Source organism: Cheilinus undulatus, linkage group 2 (genome assembly GCF_018320785.1).
Source record: "Cheilinus undulatus linkage group 2, ASM1832078v1, whole genome shotgun sequence".
NCBI classification, from domain to species: Eukaryota; Metazoa; Chordata; class Actinopteri; order Labriformes; family Labridae; genus Cheilinus; species Cheilinus undulatus.
Window position 1 is genome coordinate 1,007,928 of NC_054866.1, and position 17,603 is coordinate 1,025,530.

Here is a 17,603-nt window from a genome sequence, read left to right on the forward strand (position 1 = left end):
CAGTCATTGTGCAGCTCTGAGTGGTGTTTCTACTTGATTCCATCCTGTTTTGGGGTTTTCTTAAAGCGGTACTCGTCACGTTTGCTGTGCCACATTTCTCTCTTTCCTCCAGCTGCTGTCCTACTGGTCTTTATTTTTAGCTTTAACCCAGACACGGCGGCCTTTCTGGATCCTGTTCACATACGGCGTCTTCTCTCCATGATGCAGCTTTAACTGTCATTTGTGGATGACATGATTTCTGGAATGTTCCTGAGCCCATGCAGTGATTCCAGTACAGAATCATGTCTGTTTGTAATGCAGTGGCCCCTGAGGGCCCCGAGATCACCAGCATCCAACATGGACCTTCAGCCTTGTCTCTTACACACAGATTTTTCTCCAGATTCTCTGAATCTTTTGATGATATTAAACTGTAGATTAAGGCTGGGCTATCAGAACTTTAGATTACACTGCAGTGCGGCCGACTGGCAGTTTCATTTGCAGAAGCTGCAAGATTCTTATTTTTAACCTGAAATATGTAATAAAAACACCAGTTTATACGAACACATGCAGCAAACTTTCAGGTGTCAGTTATTCTAGAACAGAATAAACCATCCTGTCCTTATTTTTGTCTTTTCTACCTAAAAATGAGAATGACATAAAAATGATCTTTCCCTCTACTACAGACATTCATATTGTATTTTCAGTAAGAGTAGAAAATAATTGTAGTCAGGTGTTTTTAAAAATTGCTTTGCTCTAGTTGTCATGGTGATTGCTTACATGGCTGCAAGTTTAACAAATCAGTGAAGTTACTCCTGTGATTGGAGTGGATCAAAAAAATGTCATTCACACAGGTTTATTATTTTCCTAAATCACAGAGATTTCTCCAGACTCCCTGAACGTTTTGATGGTATCATGGACTGTTGATAGAAGGATATTTAAAGTCTTTATACTGAGAAATATGTTTTCTGAAATAGTTCCACAATATTTCGATGCAGTTTTTCACAGATTGGTGAACCTCTGACCATCCTTACTTCTGAGAGACTCTGCCTCTCTAAAATGCTTCTTTTATACCCAGTCATGTCACTGACCTGTAACCATTTAATCTTTTAGTGGCAAAATCCTCCTCCAGCTGTTTTTCATCAGTACCACTTACTTTTCCAGCCTTTTGTTGCACCGTCCCTACTTTTATGGGACGTGTTGCTGCCATTAAAATTCAAAATGAGCTGATAATTTTCAGGAAAAGGTATAAGCCTGTTTCAACATCTGACATGGTCTTTATGTTCAGCTGTGAATAAATATGGCTTTATCAGATTTGACTTCTGTTCTTATTTACATTTTATGCAGCGCCCCAACTTTTTTGGAATCTGGGTTGTATAGTAGAATAAACAGCATCCCTATGAGTGTAAGTGTATACTATATATACTTATATAAAGCTTTTACTTTTGCAGCTCTCAGCAAGTTTTCAAAGCTCAACAAAAACCTGATTTAAAATTCACTCAGTGGTGCGTGGAGCTGAGATCTATGTGCTCCATTTCTACAGCTGATTTCTGTGCAGGGGTCTAGACGTCACAGTGAAATTAAAAGAACCTGATGCTCATGTCTGTTGTCTGATGGGATCTTTATTTTCTCCCACTGAGTCAGGATATTCCTGTTAAAGTCACCTGAAGAAAACAGAACTTTTCAAGCATTTTAAACAAATCTGTTTGAAGAAAACTTGTGGTCATGACGTGTTGAGGAACGATACAGTGAATGATGAAGGTGAGAACAGACACTCAGCCCCTAAATCAGACTGTGTGTGTGTTAGCAGAGCCTGAAAGCGGTTGTCCTTCAGTCCCTGCTTCTCTCAGACAGGCGGTAGGAGCTGCCATGGGCTCATGTTTCCCTTCTTCTATACGGTGTTCCACTCAATCTCAGAACTCTGACGTCGTCTAAAATGCGTCCTGAACTCATCATTCTGACTTTGAAAGTCGGAGCAAACCCCCAGGACTGTGATGTGATGTCATTCCAAACTGTGACCTCTGACCTCTGAGGTCAATGAAACGCAGCATTACTTACAGAAAATGTTGTGACTGGACCGTTTACTTAAATGAAAAAGAATCAGCTAAAGGCTGTTAAAATTTAAACCAAACCTTTCTATGGAGAAATCTGAATATAAAATCACATAAGAAAAGGTCATTGAACACATCATAATGCATCTTTACTACACAGGTTTCCTTTTCTTCCACTTGTTTTTTTACCTTGTGCTCCAGATGTCTTGTTGGTACCAGCGGCTGCTCCGGACCCTTGTCTCTGCAACAAAAAAACAACAGAAAAAACATGAATAAAGAGACACCACAATGACAAGGCAATGTTTCAGATCCTCACACTTATCCTGATAGAAGACCAGGGGAGTCAAAACCAGTCACAGCAGGGGCCGAAATCTGGATCCAGGTCTAACCTGAGGGCAATGTTTCAGATCCTCACACTTATCCTGATAGAAGACCAGGGGAGTCAAAACCAGTCACAGCAGGGGCCGAAATCTGGATCCAGGTCTAACCTGAGGGCAATGTTTCAGATCCTCACACTTATCCTCATAGAAGACCAGGGGAGTCAAAACCAGTCACAGCAGGGGCCGAAATCTGGATCCAGGTCTAACCTGAGGGCAATGTTTCAGATCCTCACACTTATCCTGATGGAAGACCAGGGGAGTCAAAACCAGTCACAGCAGGGGCCGAAATCTGGATCCAGGTCTAACCTGAGGGCAATGTTTCAGATCCTCACACTTATCCTGATAGAAGACCAGGGGAGTCAAAACCAGTCACAGCAGGGGCCGAAATCTGGATCCAGGTCTAACCTGAGGGCAATGTTTCAGATCCTCACACTTATCCTGATGGAAGACCAGGGGAGTCAAAACCAGTCACAGCAGGGGCCGAAATCTGGATCCAGGTCTAACCTGAGGGTAATGTTTCAGATCCTCACACTTATCCTGATAGAAGACCAGGGGAGTCAAAACCAGTCACAGCAGGGGCCGAAATCTGGATCCAGGTCTAACCTGACTTATAGGGGAAATTAAACTGTGATGATAAATGATTTTAAGGTTTCTATTAAAAAACAAAAGTCTAAATGATTAAATATCACAGTATCAATGTTAGTGTGTGTCCATGTCAAATAAATGCTAAATAAATAAATGAATGTGATTAAAGGCTAAAAATCTGAGATAAAAAGTCAATTTTATAAGTCCTTAAGGTCAAAATACAAAATTAAAAGTCAAAATAAGGTTTCAAAAGGCAAAAATATGAGATAGAGAGTTAAAATCATGAGTTTAAAGGTCAAAATAGAAGATAAAATTCAAAATTGTGACTTTTAAAGATCAAAATATGAGATAAAATTCTCCATCAGGTGTTTAAAAAGTGGAAATATGGGATTAAAAGTCAAAGTTAAGAGTTTAAAAGGTCTAATGATTTAAAATGAAAAACTGTGAATCTCAAAGGTCACAATATGAAAGAAAAGGTCAAAATTAAGAATTTTAAAGGTCTAAATATGAAACAAAAAGTCAAAATCCTAAGTTTCAGTTATAATCTTGGGATGCAAAATGAAAATATGAAATGAAAACACAAAATGATTTCTTTCCCTCATTCCTGACTTTTTATCTAATTATTTCTACTTTTTCAGATTTTTATAACTCAACAAGGATTTTTTTAGCTCTTCAAGGTTAAATTTACATTTCTATACTGGAGGAAATCTGCAGACTTTATTCTGGTGAGCCAGTTTTAATTATGGGATGAAATGATCTTGTGGGCCGGGTAAAACTGCTCCATGGGCCGCTTTTGGCCCCCGAGCCTTGAGTTTGAGACCTGTGTATTAGACTATAACCAGAGTGACTGACTTCTGTATTTAGTCAGGTTATCTTTGTCTAACATCCTTGTGTGCTGTATTTTGTAGCGTATATATATCACACACCTGAACACATAAACAGTTAACCATGACTGGGTCCAGTTAAGTATCTGCTACAGCTTTGTGTCCTTGAACAGATGATTGTTCTGACGTCTACCACGGGCCGAGGCCCCATCCACACGGACACCAATTCAGGAGTATATGTAAACGTGTTTTGTCATATCGCCGTTTCATCCGCATGTAAACGGCGTTTTAGGAGACTGTAAACACAACTTTTTGAAATCCAGTCCCAAAGTGAATAAATCTTAAACGCTGGGCACACGCTGTGAGCCTTCACGCCTGTTCTCACCAGATGGTTTTAGAGTTTGAGGTGTGTAGTTGATGAGGACACAACAGCAGACCTCTGCTCATGAGGTGGATCACTTTGACTTAAACACTCGCAGAGACACAAGCAGATTCAGAAACGTCAGTCAGGTCACAGGTTACCTGTCTAAACTTCTCTGAGCTGATCATGAGATGATCTGTGATGGACAGAGAGGAGAAACTCTAGTATCAACAGGTAAAAGTCTGAAAACGTCTCAAAGTTTGATCAGCTCCTTTCCCTCATCGATCTCATCCACAGTCATGACCCTGCACCGGCTGAGAGTCACGTGGTTCCTCTGCTGGATTACCTTTTCTTTATGACACCACAGAAACCGACAGAACAGAGAAGTAAAGACAGGAGCTAGAGCTGAGTCTTCCTGGATGCTCTCATTGTTTTTATATCTTCTTTAAGCAAAAATTAAACTGATCTGAGCTCAGACTGACAGCGACAGTGCACTTCTCTATTCCCACTGACTCTCTCTCTCTCTTTCCACAGTAAATAAACAAATAAGAAAGAATTTTCCCACATGGAAGTCAAAGATCAGTCTTCTGATGACTGATTAATGGGTCTTTGGGATAGTGGAAAACAAAGGCAATCATATTTTTGGATTGAGTGAGAAGAGCTGCGTGCTTTAAATATGACTGGTTAGCTTTTACTTAAACAAAAGACTGACTATCATGAGCTAAGTATTTCTAACATCTCCAGCATTTTATCTGAGATAAGGAGGGGAATAGTTTAAACTTCAGATGTTAATATTCCCAGACAAAGGTGTAATCCTTGTGCTGAGCCTGGTCTGTCCGGATTTCACTCGTCAGTGTGAGAACTCACATTCATCTGCAGTATGAACACATAAAGATCAACTTTGACCTGCCATCAGTGTTTCAATCACACAGTGACTGCTGAGATCAGGACACAGAGTAGGATGAACCCAGTTGGCCCCTCCTGAATGTGACAGACAGAAACTTTTGTCCAATCACCTTTGGAGAACTATCTAAAGCCCTGGACTTCCTAAAGATTCTCTATGGGAGCTGAAAGTAAGCACAGAAATGAGTAAATACAGTTTCTGAGACAGGATCATGATGAGAAGGGTGAAACTGTGATCCAGTCCTCAGGTCAGTCCCCTTTCACAGCTCCTTATAATCGTTTTCATCTGTTATTTAACACACAACGCCACAGTGTGATCTCTCCTTAAGCTGTAAAAAAGGAGGTAGTTTATAGTTTTCACCTTCAGAAAATCTGTTTTTGTAAATGAGGATTCTTCTTTGAAAAGTTAATATTTTTGTTTTGTCTTATCAATGGCCCAAAAGTCCCCGTATCTTCTCAGAGCACTCCCCCACTTTCATAAAACCAGTAGCAGGGCTGCTAGAACTGATACCATCAAACTGTCCCCTGGTCTACAGCCCTCCATATCAGCCAGAGCTAATTAATTCTGCATTAAGCATGGCTGTTGTGACTGATGTCCTAAGGCCTGTGTTTGGAACTGCCTTGGTGGCCCATTTATCTTCACTGGCATGAAAAAGAAGCAGCGACTCAGAGGACTGCAAACAAGTACAGATTCCTGCACTCTTTCACCGCCAGAATACAACATTTAGTATTAAAAGAGGACCACGTGAGGATATAATCTACCAAAGTGTCTGAAACCACATCTATGGAGAAGGCATGCAGGTCCCCATACCATTAATGCGCTTCATTTTGGAAATATGGCTTACATATATGATGAAACCACTCTCACACTCCGTTTCATTCTAGATGTATGTCAGCTGGCAGGAAAGGTTGCCAGGCTTTATTTGGACAAGCAAAGTGGGATGATCGGATTTTTTCCTCTCCACTGAAGAAGCAATGAAGAGATGAGAACAGGATCAATATTTCCCCTCTACAGTTAACACTTCTGCAAACAAACACTGACTTTGGGAAGATGAATGACCAGAATTAACCTCCAGCTTCCTTTGGTTTAAATATGAAGGAGAAAAGGGGCACGGGCTTACAAGGTAGGCTCCAAGGCTCTGCAGTCAAAAAGGTTAACAGAGATGGTTGGAACCAAAACCACATCATCTCCACCTGGACTGGATTTAACCCCAATAACAGTGTGGAACATTTGATGAGAAGATAGTATTATAGTGAATATAGGGAAGTCTGCTGCTCAGGATACCTCTCAAAGTTTGACATATTTGTTAAGTCGTCAAAAACAAACAGAATTTTAGACTGTTTGGTTTTCCAGGATAAAGCCAAGTACAACAACCAGCTGTTTAATCGACTAAACAACTCTGAAACACGTGAACCTGAAATTTTCATGGAAATTTAAAGAAAATATGGAGGTTAACATTACAGATCAGACTGATTGGCCAGATTTCACATCTGTCATTTTGCAAAGCTCCAATCTGAAATGATTGTGCCAGGTCAGACTGGGCCAATCAGTGTCGTTACACTAGAATGAGGTGGTGGCTACAGGCTACAGGCTAAAGGCTAAAGGCTACAGACTAAAGGCTACAGGCTAAAGGCTACAGACTAAAGGCTACAGGCTACAGGCAAAAGGCTACAGACTACAGGCTACAGGCTACAGGCTAAAGGCTACAGACTAAAGGCTACAGGCTACAGGCTAAAGGCTACAAACTAAAGGCTACAGGCTAAAGGCTACAGACTAAAGGCTACAGGCTACAGGCAAAAGGCTACAGACTAAAGGCTACAGGCTACAGGCTAAAGGCTACAGATTAAAGGCTACAGGCTACAGGCTAAAGGCTAAAGGCTACAGACTAAAGGCTACAGGCTACACGCAAAAGGCTACAGACTAAAGGCTACAGGCTACAGGCTAAAGGCTACAGACTAAAGGCTACAGGCTACAGGCTAAAGGCTACAGACTAAAGGCTACAGGCTACAGGCTAAAGGCTACAGATTAAAGGCTACAGGCTACAGGCTAAAGGCTACAGACTAAAGGCTACAGACTAAAGGCTGCAGACTAAAGGCTACAGGCTAAAGGCTGCAGACTAAAGGCTACAGGCTAAAGGCTACAGACTAAAGGCTACAGACTAAAGGCTGCAGACTAAAGGCTACAGGCTAAAGGCTACAGACTAAAGGCTGCAGACTAAAGGCTACAGACTAAAGGCTACAGGCTACAGGCTAAAGGCTACAGATTAAAGGCTACAGGCTACAGGCTACAGACTAAAGGCTACAGACTAAAGGCTACAGGCTACGGACTAAAGGCTACAGACTAAAGGCTACATGCTACAAGCTAAAGGCTACAGAATACAGGCTACAGGCTACAGGCTACAGACTAAAGGCTACAGGATAAAGGCTACAGACTACAGGCTACAGGCTACAGGCTAAAGGCTACAGACTAAAGGCTACAGGCTACAGGCTAAAGGATAAAGGCTACAGACTACAGGCTACAAACTAAAGGCTACAGGCTACAGGCTAAAGGCTACAGGCTAGAGGCTACACGCTAGAGGCTACACGCTACAGACTAAAGGCTACAGGCTACAGGCTAAAGGATACAGGCTACAGACTAAAGGCTACAGGCTACAGGCTACAGACTAGAGGCTACATGCTACAGGCTAAAGGCTACAGGCTACAGGTTACAGGCTACATGCTAAAGGCCACAGGCTACAGGCTAAAGGCTACAGACTCAAGGCTACAGACTACAGGCTACAGGCTACAGGCTACAGGTTACAGGCTACAGGTTACAGGCTACAGGTTACAGGCTACAGGCTACAGGCTACAGGCTACAGGCTAAAGGCTACAGGCTACATGCTACAGGCTAAAGGCTACAGGCTAAAGGCTACAGGCTAGAGGCAACAGGCTAAAGGCTACAGACTAAAGGCTACAGGCTAAAGGCTACAGGCTAAAGGCTACATGCTACAGGCTAGTGAAATTCTGGATTTAATTTCAATCCTTAGCCATTGTTGTGATGACATCATTTCCTGCAGCCAGGGTAGTGTCCGAAATCTTTTTTGTGTTTTGCAGTTGAGTCCTCTACATAGTCCACTATATGCTGCTCACTACATAGCAGATAGGGAGTAGGGAATGAGTGAGTGGTTTCGGACACAGCCTTATTCTGCTGGTGTTACTGACTCTTGTTTTGAGCTTCTGCTACCTCAGGTGCTGATGATCAGGGGCCTCAGCACCTGTGAGCATGGGTCCTGCTGCAGTGGTCAGTAGGTGTCTGCTCCAAGAATCGGCATGCCACGTTTGACTGATCTGCCTGTGTGATAAGTCAACTTCAGGCTGGTTTTATGCAAAGTTGTGCCATTATTTAGAGTGAGCCCCAGAACCACTGCCAAACTGAAGGCCAAGTTCCATGTAGTCAGAGACAGGCCGGGGAGTGGGCAGCCAGGTAGCCGACACCCCCAGAGGACCTTCTTGTCTCCCTGTCCGAATTCAGGAACCGTAGGCTGTCTTCCACAGATTTGTAGACAAGGTTTGCTGCACAATATGGCCGACAGCTCTTACCCAGGCATTCCTGAACGCAGCCAAATCATTATTAAAATGCAAATACTGTATGTCTTGTTTCTCCAGGCTTCAATCATCCAGTCAATCAAATAACACCAAACAAGAGTCAATGGAAGAAAAAGCTGTTTAGCTCTGGTGGAGAAGATCTGGTAGTTTTCATGGGCTCTTCCATTTCAGAGTTCTGGAGGCTGCTATGCTCTTCCTTCAGATCTGTGCCTGCCAACAATCCTGTCTCTGAGCTCTGCAGCTCCTCATGGCTTAGTTTTATTTCATTATCAGCTGAGAGGCCCTCTGTAGAGAGATATCTGCCTTTAGAATCATGTCCAATCAGTTTAATTTAGCACAAGTAGACTCCAGTGAAGGTGCAGAAACATTTCAGCAAAGTTCAAGAGGAACGGAGGAACCTGAGCTAAATTTGAAGATTTTTTTCACAAAGGGATATTTCAGTTTGTTTTCTTTTAATGATTTTCTAGAATTCTGTCTTCACTGTGTCATGATGGGCCACTGAGTGTAGATTAACTCGTTGAGTGCCATAGACGTATATATACGTCAAAGTGTTTTTTCGGCAGCTGGCACAAGGGGGCGCTCTCACACTCCCTGTGAGTAATTTTGGGGCTTCTGGGATACGTAGTCGGAACACTACAGTCAGAAGAGACAGTAGATCAAAGCCACAGAGATCAGAGGTGAAGACCCTGGGGTCAAAGAGCAGAGCGATCGTTACGGAGGTAATCTAGGCTAAAAGTTCTAAAACAGATGCTGGAAGAAACTTTGAACTTTTGCCTGAGAAACTCACTGAAACCAACACTGAACTTAACGACAGTGAGGGATCAGCGCGTTCCTTCATCTGCCTAGGCCGGCCAAGAGGCTAAAAAATGCCACCAGGTCTCCCCCGTACGTCGGAGAGAAAAGGCAGCCTCTCACTAGCTGGATGCATACAGCGACGACTCTTAAGAGACGGACTTTCCGACCCAGACTCTGAGGAATGGCTGCCGAGAGAGTGGAGCGGATCTTGTTCTCTGTCCCAGAGCGATGGAGGTAAGTTAACGTTAGGAACCCACTGATTATTCAGCCAGATTTATGGAAAGAAACCATCACTCATGCTCCTGTGATTTCAGAAGCAGACTTGAGAGAAGAGAAAGCCCCATGCAGTTCTACACCGTCTGTTGGCAGAAATTCTATATTATAGATTATATATAATATATATAAAACATATTACATAGCTTTTATATTACTTCTATAATTTACAGGCAGTGCCAGGGGACAGGCAAGCAGGAGAGGACGTGGGCATATTGGGGGGTCCCGTGGAGGCCGTCCAGTTCCAGAGTGTGAATGACAGTGACTGGAAGCATTGTTATTTATTTTACAATAAAATAACATTTGTAATACATTTTTTAGATGTCTTTTATGTCATTGAAGGCAAAATTATAACATTCAAATCACTGTTCTGCTCGACAGACTCTCTTTCACAAAAATGTGTTTTTCTCAGCTTTCTAGAAAAAAGTGTTCTTTTTGGTGAAACTAGCCTCTATTCAACTTCAGATAAATCAAGAACAGAACAAGCTGCAAACAAACATTTTTTCCATGATGAAACAGAGAGTTTCTTCTTTCATTTGAGCTACTTGGTGTTTTCAGAGTCATAGTACAAAATATTCTGTGGGTCTTGAAAGATGACTCAAAATGGCCAAAAATGCTGGCACAAGCCACTTTCCATTTTATTAAAGGGCTGGCACTCAATGAGTTAATGAGAATACAAACATTTGTACTGTGGCATCAGGCTGCAACACAACACTGAAAAAATGAAGGGGGTCTGAATATTTCCTGAATGGCACAGAAACTGAACAGAACTGAGAGATGTTTTCTCTTAAATAGCAGGTATGGGGGATTTAGCTCAGACACTTGTATGATTACCTGTTTGCAGCAGTACCTGTTCTCTCAAAGGTTTGCCATCAGGTCATGTCGGAAGGTTGCACATGCTTTAATAGCTGAGGATTTGAGAAGGCATCATGCAATGTGTCCTCTTTCTGAGATTCTCTTTCTGCATTATTAATCCAACGCGTTCAATGAATTTCAAACAGCATGTGCTGTGCTTTGATGCTGAGGAGAGGAATGCATGGTGGAAGTAGGGAGAGGCTCAGAGCACAACACACTCTTGTCTTTTGGGAGAAAAATGTCTAATTTGAGGCAAGCCTTTGATGCAGTTTAAGAAAAATACCAGGAGAGTCTGAGATATGTGAATACAACAGTGCAGTAACCTGTCAGGCTCCTCAGAACTCTACCTGTTCTCATTTTACTGTCAACTAAAAACCGTGAAACAGCTCATCAACTGTCTTTGTGTTATTTTGCATTACAGTCCTACATCTGAGCGCACTCGCTCTCTGCAGTTTAGAATATCAGAGCCAGATAAGAGCACAGTTTTGTTCTTCACTCCTAGTAATCCCAGTTCAAACAGCAGAGTTGTGTCTCTGTCAGTCTAATGGCCATGAAATGAATTGGTGCCAGTGTTAGAAATACACAGCCACCCATCACAACACTCCAGTACAGAACCAGCTGGTGGATCAGAGTCAGTCTCACTACACTCAGCACCGCCCTCCAGTTCATCTGGATGACTTTCTCCTGTTTGACTGCAGCTTGGTGGAAAAGGGTTTAACTTTAACTGCTCATGGTTAGACTTTTTCATCAGTTAAAGGGGACATATTATGCAAAAATCACTTTTTGAGGCTTTTCTAACAGAAATATCTTCCCCTGGCCTGTCCACAATCCCCTCAAGTACCAGGAAAATCCATTCTCTTCCCTCTCTCTTTCTCCACCTTTCAGAAATGTGTGCTGAAACAAGCCATTCTTAGAATTTCCCCTCATGATGTCATGAGGGGGGAGTAAGAACCCGCCCCCAGGTTTGGTTGGCCCCTCCCCACTTGAAGGAAAGTTCCACACTCCTCTACTGATTCTCCTCTCAGCTGCCAGCTGAGACGCTGGATAGCTCAGTGGGTTACCCTGCTGACTATGGTCTGGGGGATTGATGGTTCAAATCCCAGTCAGGTCCTAAACTTTGGATAAAAGCATCTGTATCGTAACATCAGCAGTGCCACATCCATTTTCTGAAAGGGGGTGTGATCAGGGGTGGAGTCAGACAGCTCAGCTTGTTCTGAGAAGGGTTAAAACAGAAGGGTTTTTAGACATGCAAAAATCCAATACTGGAGTGTTTTTTTCAGCAACAAACTTCACAGGCATGTTTTGGGGACCTCTGAGACCAATATAAACTTGTCCTAAAAGGGTGAAACATGTCCCCTTTAAACATCTCTGCGTCAGAGCTCCGACAGTCCGGAGCCCTCTGCAGCAGATTTGCCAGACGTCTATTTCTGCCGTATGCCGCAGACGTGCGCATAAAATCAGCACAGAGCAGATTGAACGGTTCACCAAAACCTAATTAAAATATCCGGTTAAATTTAAGAATTAAGTACTCCATTTTGACATCAGACAGATGCCAGACTGCATTTCACTTCACCATGACAAACACTATACACTTAAAAAAAAAGTCAGAGCCCAAGGTCAACAGGTCAGAGGAGCAACAGGAAGCACATTTTTTTATAAAACATTACTAACCCATAGTAGAGTCACAAAAATCCACGAGAGGACAAACCTGAGACAAATCCAAGCGAGTTCATCCTCCTCCTGCAGTTCAGAACAATGGCTTCACTTGTATTTGTAATATTTTATAGCACTTTCATAGCACAGTCAGGTGTGATTCTGTAACTATGCGGAAACTCCTCAGTCTCCATGACTAGGCGTCCAGCAGTGCGGCTCCGTTTACTGCAAACGCAGTCAGTGGGAGCTGACGATGATGCTTTTTGAAGGGAAATGAGAGTAGTGTCTACATGGATGTAAAACTATAGATTTGATTCAGATTAAGTTGCAAACTAAATAGAAAAAGAGACTCGAGGACATTTTGGTTATAACAGCAGCGCTCTGCTCAGTGTTGAGGTGATTAGAAACTCCATCACTCTGTGGGCAGAGAAGAAAGGAGGAGACACGAAGGCTGAGACGCTCTGGGGTTGAACCAAGAGTAAGACCAGTAACAGCAGCTCAATGAGTGAGGTGAATGAGGCTATTGCCACACTGCAGGTAAGTGTGCACATGAAAACACCTGTGGACATTATTTGGAAATACACCAGCACACGCTGTACGGGGGAACACCGAGAAGAGGAACCAGCAGATCGGAATAATGCCATCGTTATGTGGAACTGACCGGGGAGAGATGGAGGCAGAGAAGTGTGAGTCTCATTAATCTTTCACAGGAAAACAAGGTCAACAAACATCGCTCTGATGTGTGTATTTTTATGTGCCTTGAGATGAAAATCAAAAAGAGCAGAGCCACAGACTCACTGCCTGCAAACTCCACTGTGGCTGCATCAGCGTGTGCCTGCAGGCTTCAATTAGATACTTAAAGGGTAAAATACACAGAGTATAACACACTCACACACACACACGCAGCAGAATAACAGAGGCTTCTCTGAGCACATACTGTACACACAGTACAACTCTGAGAGATGTAAATGCTTCATCACTGACTGGGCATTTATCAGAGGACAGCACAGGGAAAGAGAGGGTGATTTAAGACAGAGTCCTCCAAACGTCCGTCTCCTTTGATCCTGCTGAGCACATGCCTTCATTTCTACGCTCCTAGCCAAGCGTGGCCTTTTTACCTGGCAGAAAAGATGGCTGGAGACGAGTTTCAGACTCTGAGGATTGTGGGATTTTTCAGGGATTTTTTATGGTCACATGAGCATCTCAGAAACATGGGCACATTTCAGTCCCCATCAACGTCGAGGTAATAATGAAGTTAAAGATACAGTACGTAGAATTTTGGCTCTGAAAAATCTACAACATAAGAAGTGACTATTCCTGTTTTAAACATATTTTCATTTGTGATCTTTCCTAAAGTTATCCAAGTCAGAGAAATCCATAATTGTGTGAAATTCTAAGCAGATGTCATCCCAGTAAAAGTGTGGACAATGTGGTAGCACGTTTACATATTTTTCCATGTTGATCTGTACAGTGAGGGGTATGGGGGGGCTGCACAAAAAGTTTGGGAACCACTGGTTTCCAAGATGGCAGCTTACTTTGGAGGACAGACACTGAGGTCAGTCTCAGAGTGGCCAAGTGGTCTGAAACACAACCGTCTTCCTGAAACAGAGAACAGCAGACTAGTACCTGCTTAAATTAGGGACATTTGGACTGGGCAGACATCCATACTGTTCCCTAAAGACAGTGAACCGCTGACTTTGTTATGTGGCTCTAAATCCAGTTTCCTGATGCTATGTGGATCTGATTTTAAGTTCACAAAGCAGAGCCTGAAGGCTCCCATCAGCCCGGTTCATCTGTGATGGATGTGAAACTGAATTACCAAAGGTAAGTAGGGATGTTCCCATCCCATTTTTTCCTTCTGGATACGATTCTGATACCAAGGTGTTGGGTGTCGGCCAATACCGAGTACTGATCCGATACCAGTGTGAAGTTTCTGGACTGACTGTTCAGACCAGCAAATTATTAAAACCAATAACTGACTCAACAAATAGAATCATAATATCCAGCATCTCTGTGAGCCTGAGTTTCCTGCTGATTATTGAGTTTTACTGCTAAATATTAAAATAACAGTAGTACAGGGGGCTGCAGCACAGGCTCTCTCTCTCTCTCCTTTATGCTCTATTCAGGCAGCATCATGTGATTACAGAACAGCCTGCTATTGGCTGACAGACCTTCACAAAGGGTAAACAATATGGTGGTTAGCATTCCCGTTAGCATTCCAGCTTGTGGTAATAAACAATCATAATTTGATTAAATGGATAAATAGACGTTCAACATCAGGTTTACTGGTGTGGATTTAATCATTAAAGTCCCCAAAAGTCACATGAGCTCCAGGCTCACTGAAAATGCTGCTGCAAAGGATTCAAAGACATCAATAGGAAGGCACAGCAGCTAGCTTCAAGAGGTAAAACAAGTAAGAGGCAACGATTCATGGTCCAAAGGTTATTTAACTTCTGATAAACTGTGTCACTTCTTGTGGTGTACTCTTCTAGTGTCTGATAGGAAGCGTTCCTTCACTCTTTGCCAACAAAACCAAGCTTAGACATCAGAAGTAGTCAGTCCAGTACATGATGGTGAATCAAGACCTGGATTTATCACTGAAACTGATAAATATACAGTACTGACTCACGTCTCCATGATAGTAACATTAGTACTGCTGTTAAAAGGGTTCATTTAGAGGTTTATTATAGTAAAGTAGTGTTTCTGAGGCTGTCTGAGGATGCTGCTCCGCTCAAAGCTGACAGAGATCCTTGAGCCTCTCCCTCCTTCCTCTTCCTCCAGCCTCCTCATCCTCTCTGTACAGTGGAGTACAAGTGTGTGCTCTTTACTACAGATGTGTGTGTGCAGCAGACCGCTCATCTGGATGAACTGCATTGGCAGTTACATAAACCATACTGTCAGAAAGGCTTCAGGCCATACTGAAACATTGCCGGGTCAATAACTCCCTCTGCAGATTTCTGGGATTGCTCTTCTTTTGTTGGGCAGCCAAAACACGTCTGGTTGAAAGTTAGGAGGAAGAGGGCGGTCCTAATGGTTGCCGTGCAGACCAGAGGTTAGTAATTACCATCAACCATTACTACTGACTTTCTCTGGGACATATTAGTTGCATAAGAGTGAAAACAGTTTGACCAGAGTAATAGGAATGTAAAGATAGACATATGAAAGGCACAGAACAGCACGTTTTCAGTCTGTGGCAATGAGGAGACTAAGTGCTTCTTTATCAATCACATGATTGAGTTAGAGTGATTTCATATGCATAGCAGTGGTGTTCAGCCCCATTCAGCACAGTGGGAATATATTTATACTACCACTGACGGCTGGGGATGAGTTTCATCCTCAGTGGAGCCTTGGAGACAGGTGGAGTACGTCAGCTGATATGCTTGACGTAGACCTCAGCATCAGCATGTGATCCCCTTTATACTGGGACCTTTATACTGGGACCTTTATACTTGGAAATCTGGGAGAGTGATGGTTCAAATCCCAGTCTAAACTTTGGGAAAAGTTTAGACTACATCCATTTCCTAAAAGGGGTGTGGTCAGGGGCGGTGCCATACAGCTCATTACCATTTAAAGCCACAGACACAGAAACAGCTGGTCCTGAGCAGGGCTGAAACAGAGGGGTTTATAAACATGCAGAAATCAATACTGGAGTGTTTTTTCAGCAACAAACTTCACAGGCATGTTTTGGAGACCTCTGAGAACAATATAAACTTGACTTATAGGGATAAAATGTGTCACCTTTAAAAAGTTAAATGGAAAAGTGAAACCTAGCTAACAGGGCAGTGAAATATTTGCCGGTATTCTCTTCTCACACAATCCCAGAACTAATTTGGGCAGTATGGAGCAAAAGTAGTTTCTTAGTAGGAATTGAGCTGATCATGATTTGTATATGAATATTTTTAATCTAAAAAGAAATAACAAAAACAGTCACACTAAGTCAAATCCACATGATCAAATGTCCCGCTGTCTCTTTCATTAACAGGAAGCTGATCATTGTCAACATGGACATGGATAATTACAGAAATATAAACTACATGTTTGAGAGGAAGACACACTCTAAAGCTCCTTAAATAAAACAAGAAAATGAAATGCTATTTCCCCTCTACAGTCAGCATCTGAAATAGATGATTCTGTGGTCAGTGAGCCTGTTACTGTTAGTGATTCATGGTCCTAGTGTTCCTGACTTCCTCTTCATGATTCCCTACCCTCCACCCTCCTGTCCTCTCCAAATAAAAGCAACAAGCCCTAAAATAAATCTTTAGAAAACCTGATATATTATATACTGTACATAAAAAGTAAAAAGGCTGTTTAATGAAATATAAATATCAAATGTAGTGAATTTAATAGTTGCTAGAGCTGAATCAGCCCCTCCTCTCACTGACACCCTGAGTCTCTGCTCCATCTGTGAGCTGACTGATACGTACGTCCAGACGTTTTGTCTTTGTCAGCTGTCCTTTAAGCAAAACTACAGTCCTGATCCTTTCACCAAGAGCCTGGCTGGTCATTTAGAATACTGTTATTGAATATCGTTAGTGTTGATGTCTCATTCAGCGGCTGCATGAACAGGTGTCAATGGAGCATCAAGCTCCTTGGCGGAGGAGATGCTGCGCTTGCGCTCGCGTGCTGCGTCACTGTCCGGGAGAGGTGAACAATTTAATCTCTGGTTTCCCTCCAACAGTGGCAGGTGAGTTCACCTGGATTCATGTACAGATAAAAACGTCACAGTACACAGCAGGAAGAGCGCCGTGTGCCACAGACTGCATCTATTTACAGCGCTTAGCTAATGTATTAGACCACCTGTCATAAAAACGAGAAAACTAATATTTTAGAAATCTTTCAAAAACGTGTTTAAAACTAAAAATGTTATTGTTATTTATTTGGCAAATAACAAACTGAAACAACTAAATAGTCATTTTTCACACATAATAACCAAGAAACTTCATATCTTGTACGGCCTCCTTTGTCCTTGATAACAGCTTCATTCTTGCTGCCATTGTTTTTACGGACTTTTCCACACTCTCTTTTGTTACTGAGCTCCTAATCGTTTCTGTTCCCACAGACTTGCTTTAGATGAAAATTTTGTGCCATCAATCTTTGAATCTACTAAATCCCAAATTTGTTCAATAGGATTCAAATCCAGACTTGACTTGGCCAGTCCATCAGTTCCAGTACTCCATAGTCTCTGCACAGCTTTGAAGTCTGCTTGGGGTCATTGTCTTGTTGGTATATGAACCCACGACCAATCAGATTCAGTCCAGAAGGGATTCCATGATGCACTAAGATGTGGTAGACGTTCTTGTTCATGATACCGTCCATTTTCACTCATTTGTCCACGCTGTATCCACAAATAGAACCTCATACC

At 42.4% G+C, this 17,603-nt stretch overlaps 1 protein-coding gene across 1 annotated transcript in view; it reads right to left on the bottom strand.

The window, feature by feature from the left end:
* The window catches only part of pcp4b (Purkinje cell protein 4b), a 59,527-nt gene that overhangs the window by 12,889 nt on the left and 29,035 nt on the right, over positions 1-17,603 (bottom strand). Inside the window, exon 2 of the mRNA XM_041812735.1 lies at positions 2,217-2,268. Within this exon, the coding sequence (XP_041668669.1) occupies positions 2,217-2,268 (52 nt within the window). The remainder of the gene's footprint in view (positions 1-2,216; positions 2,269-17,603) is intronic.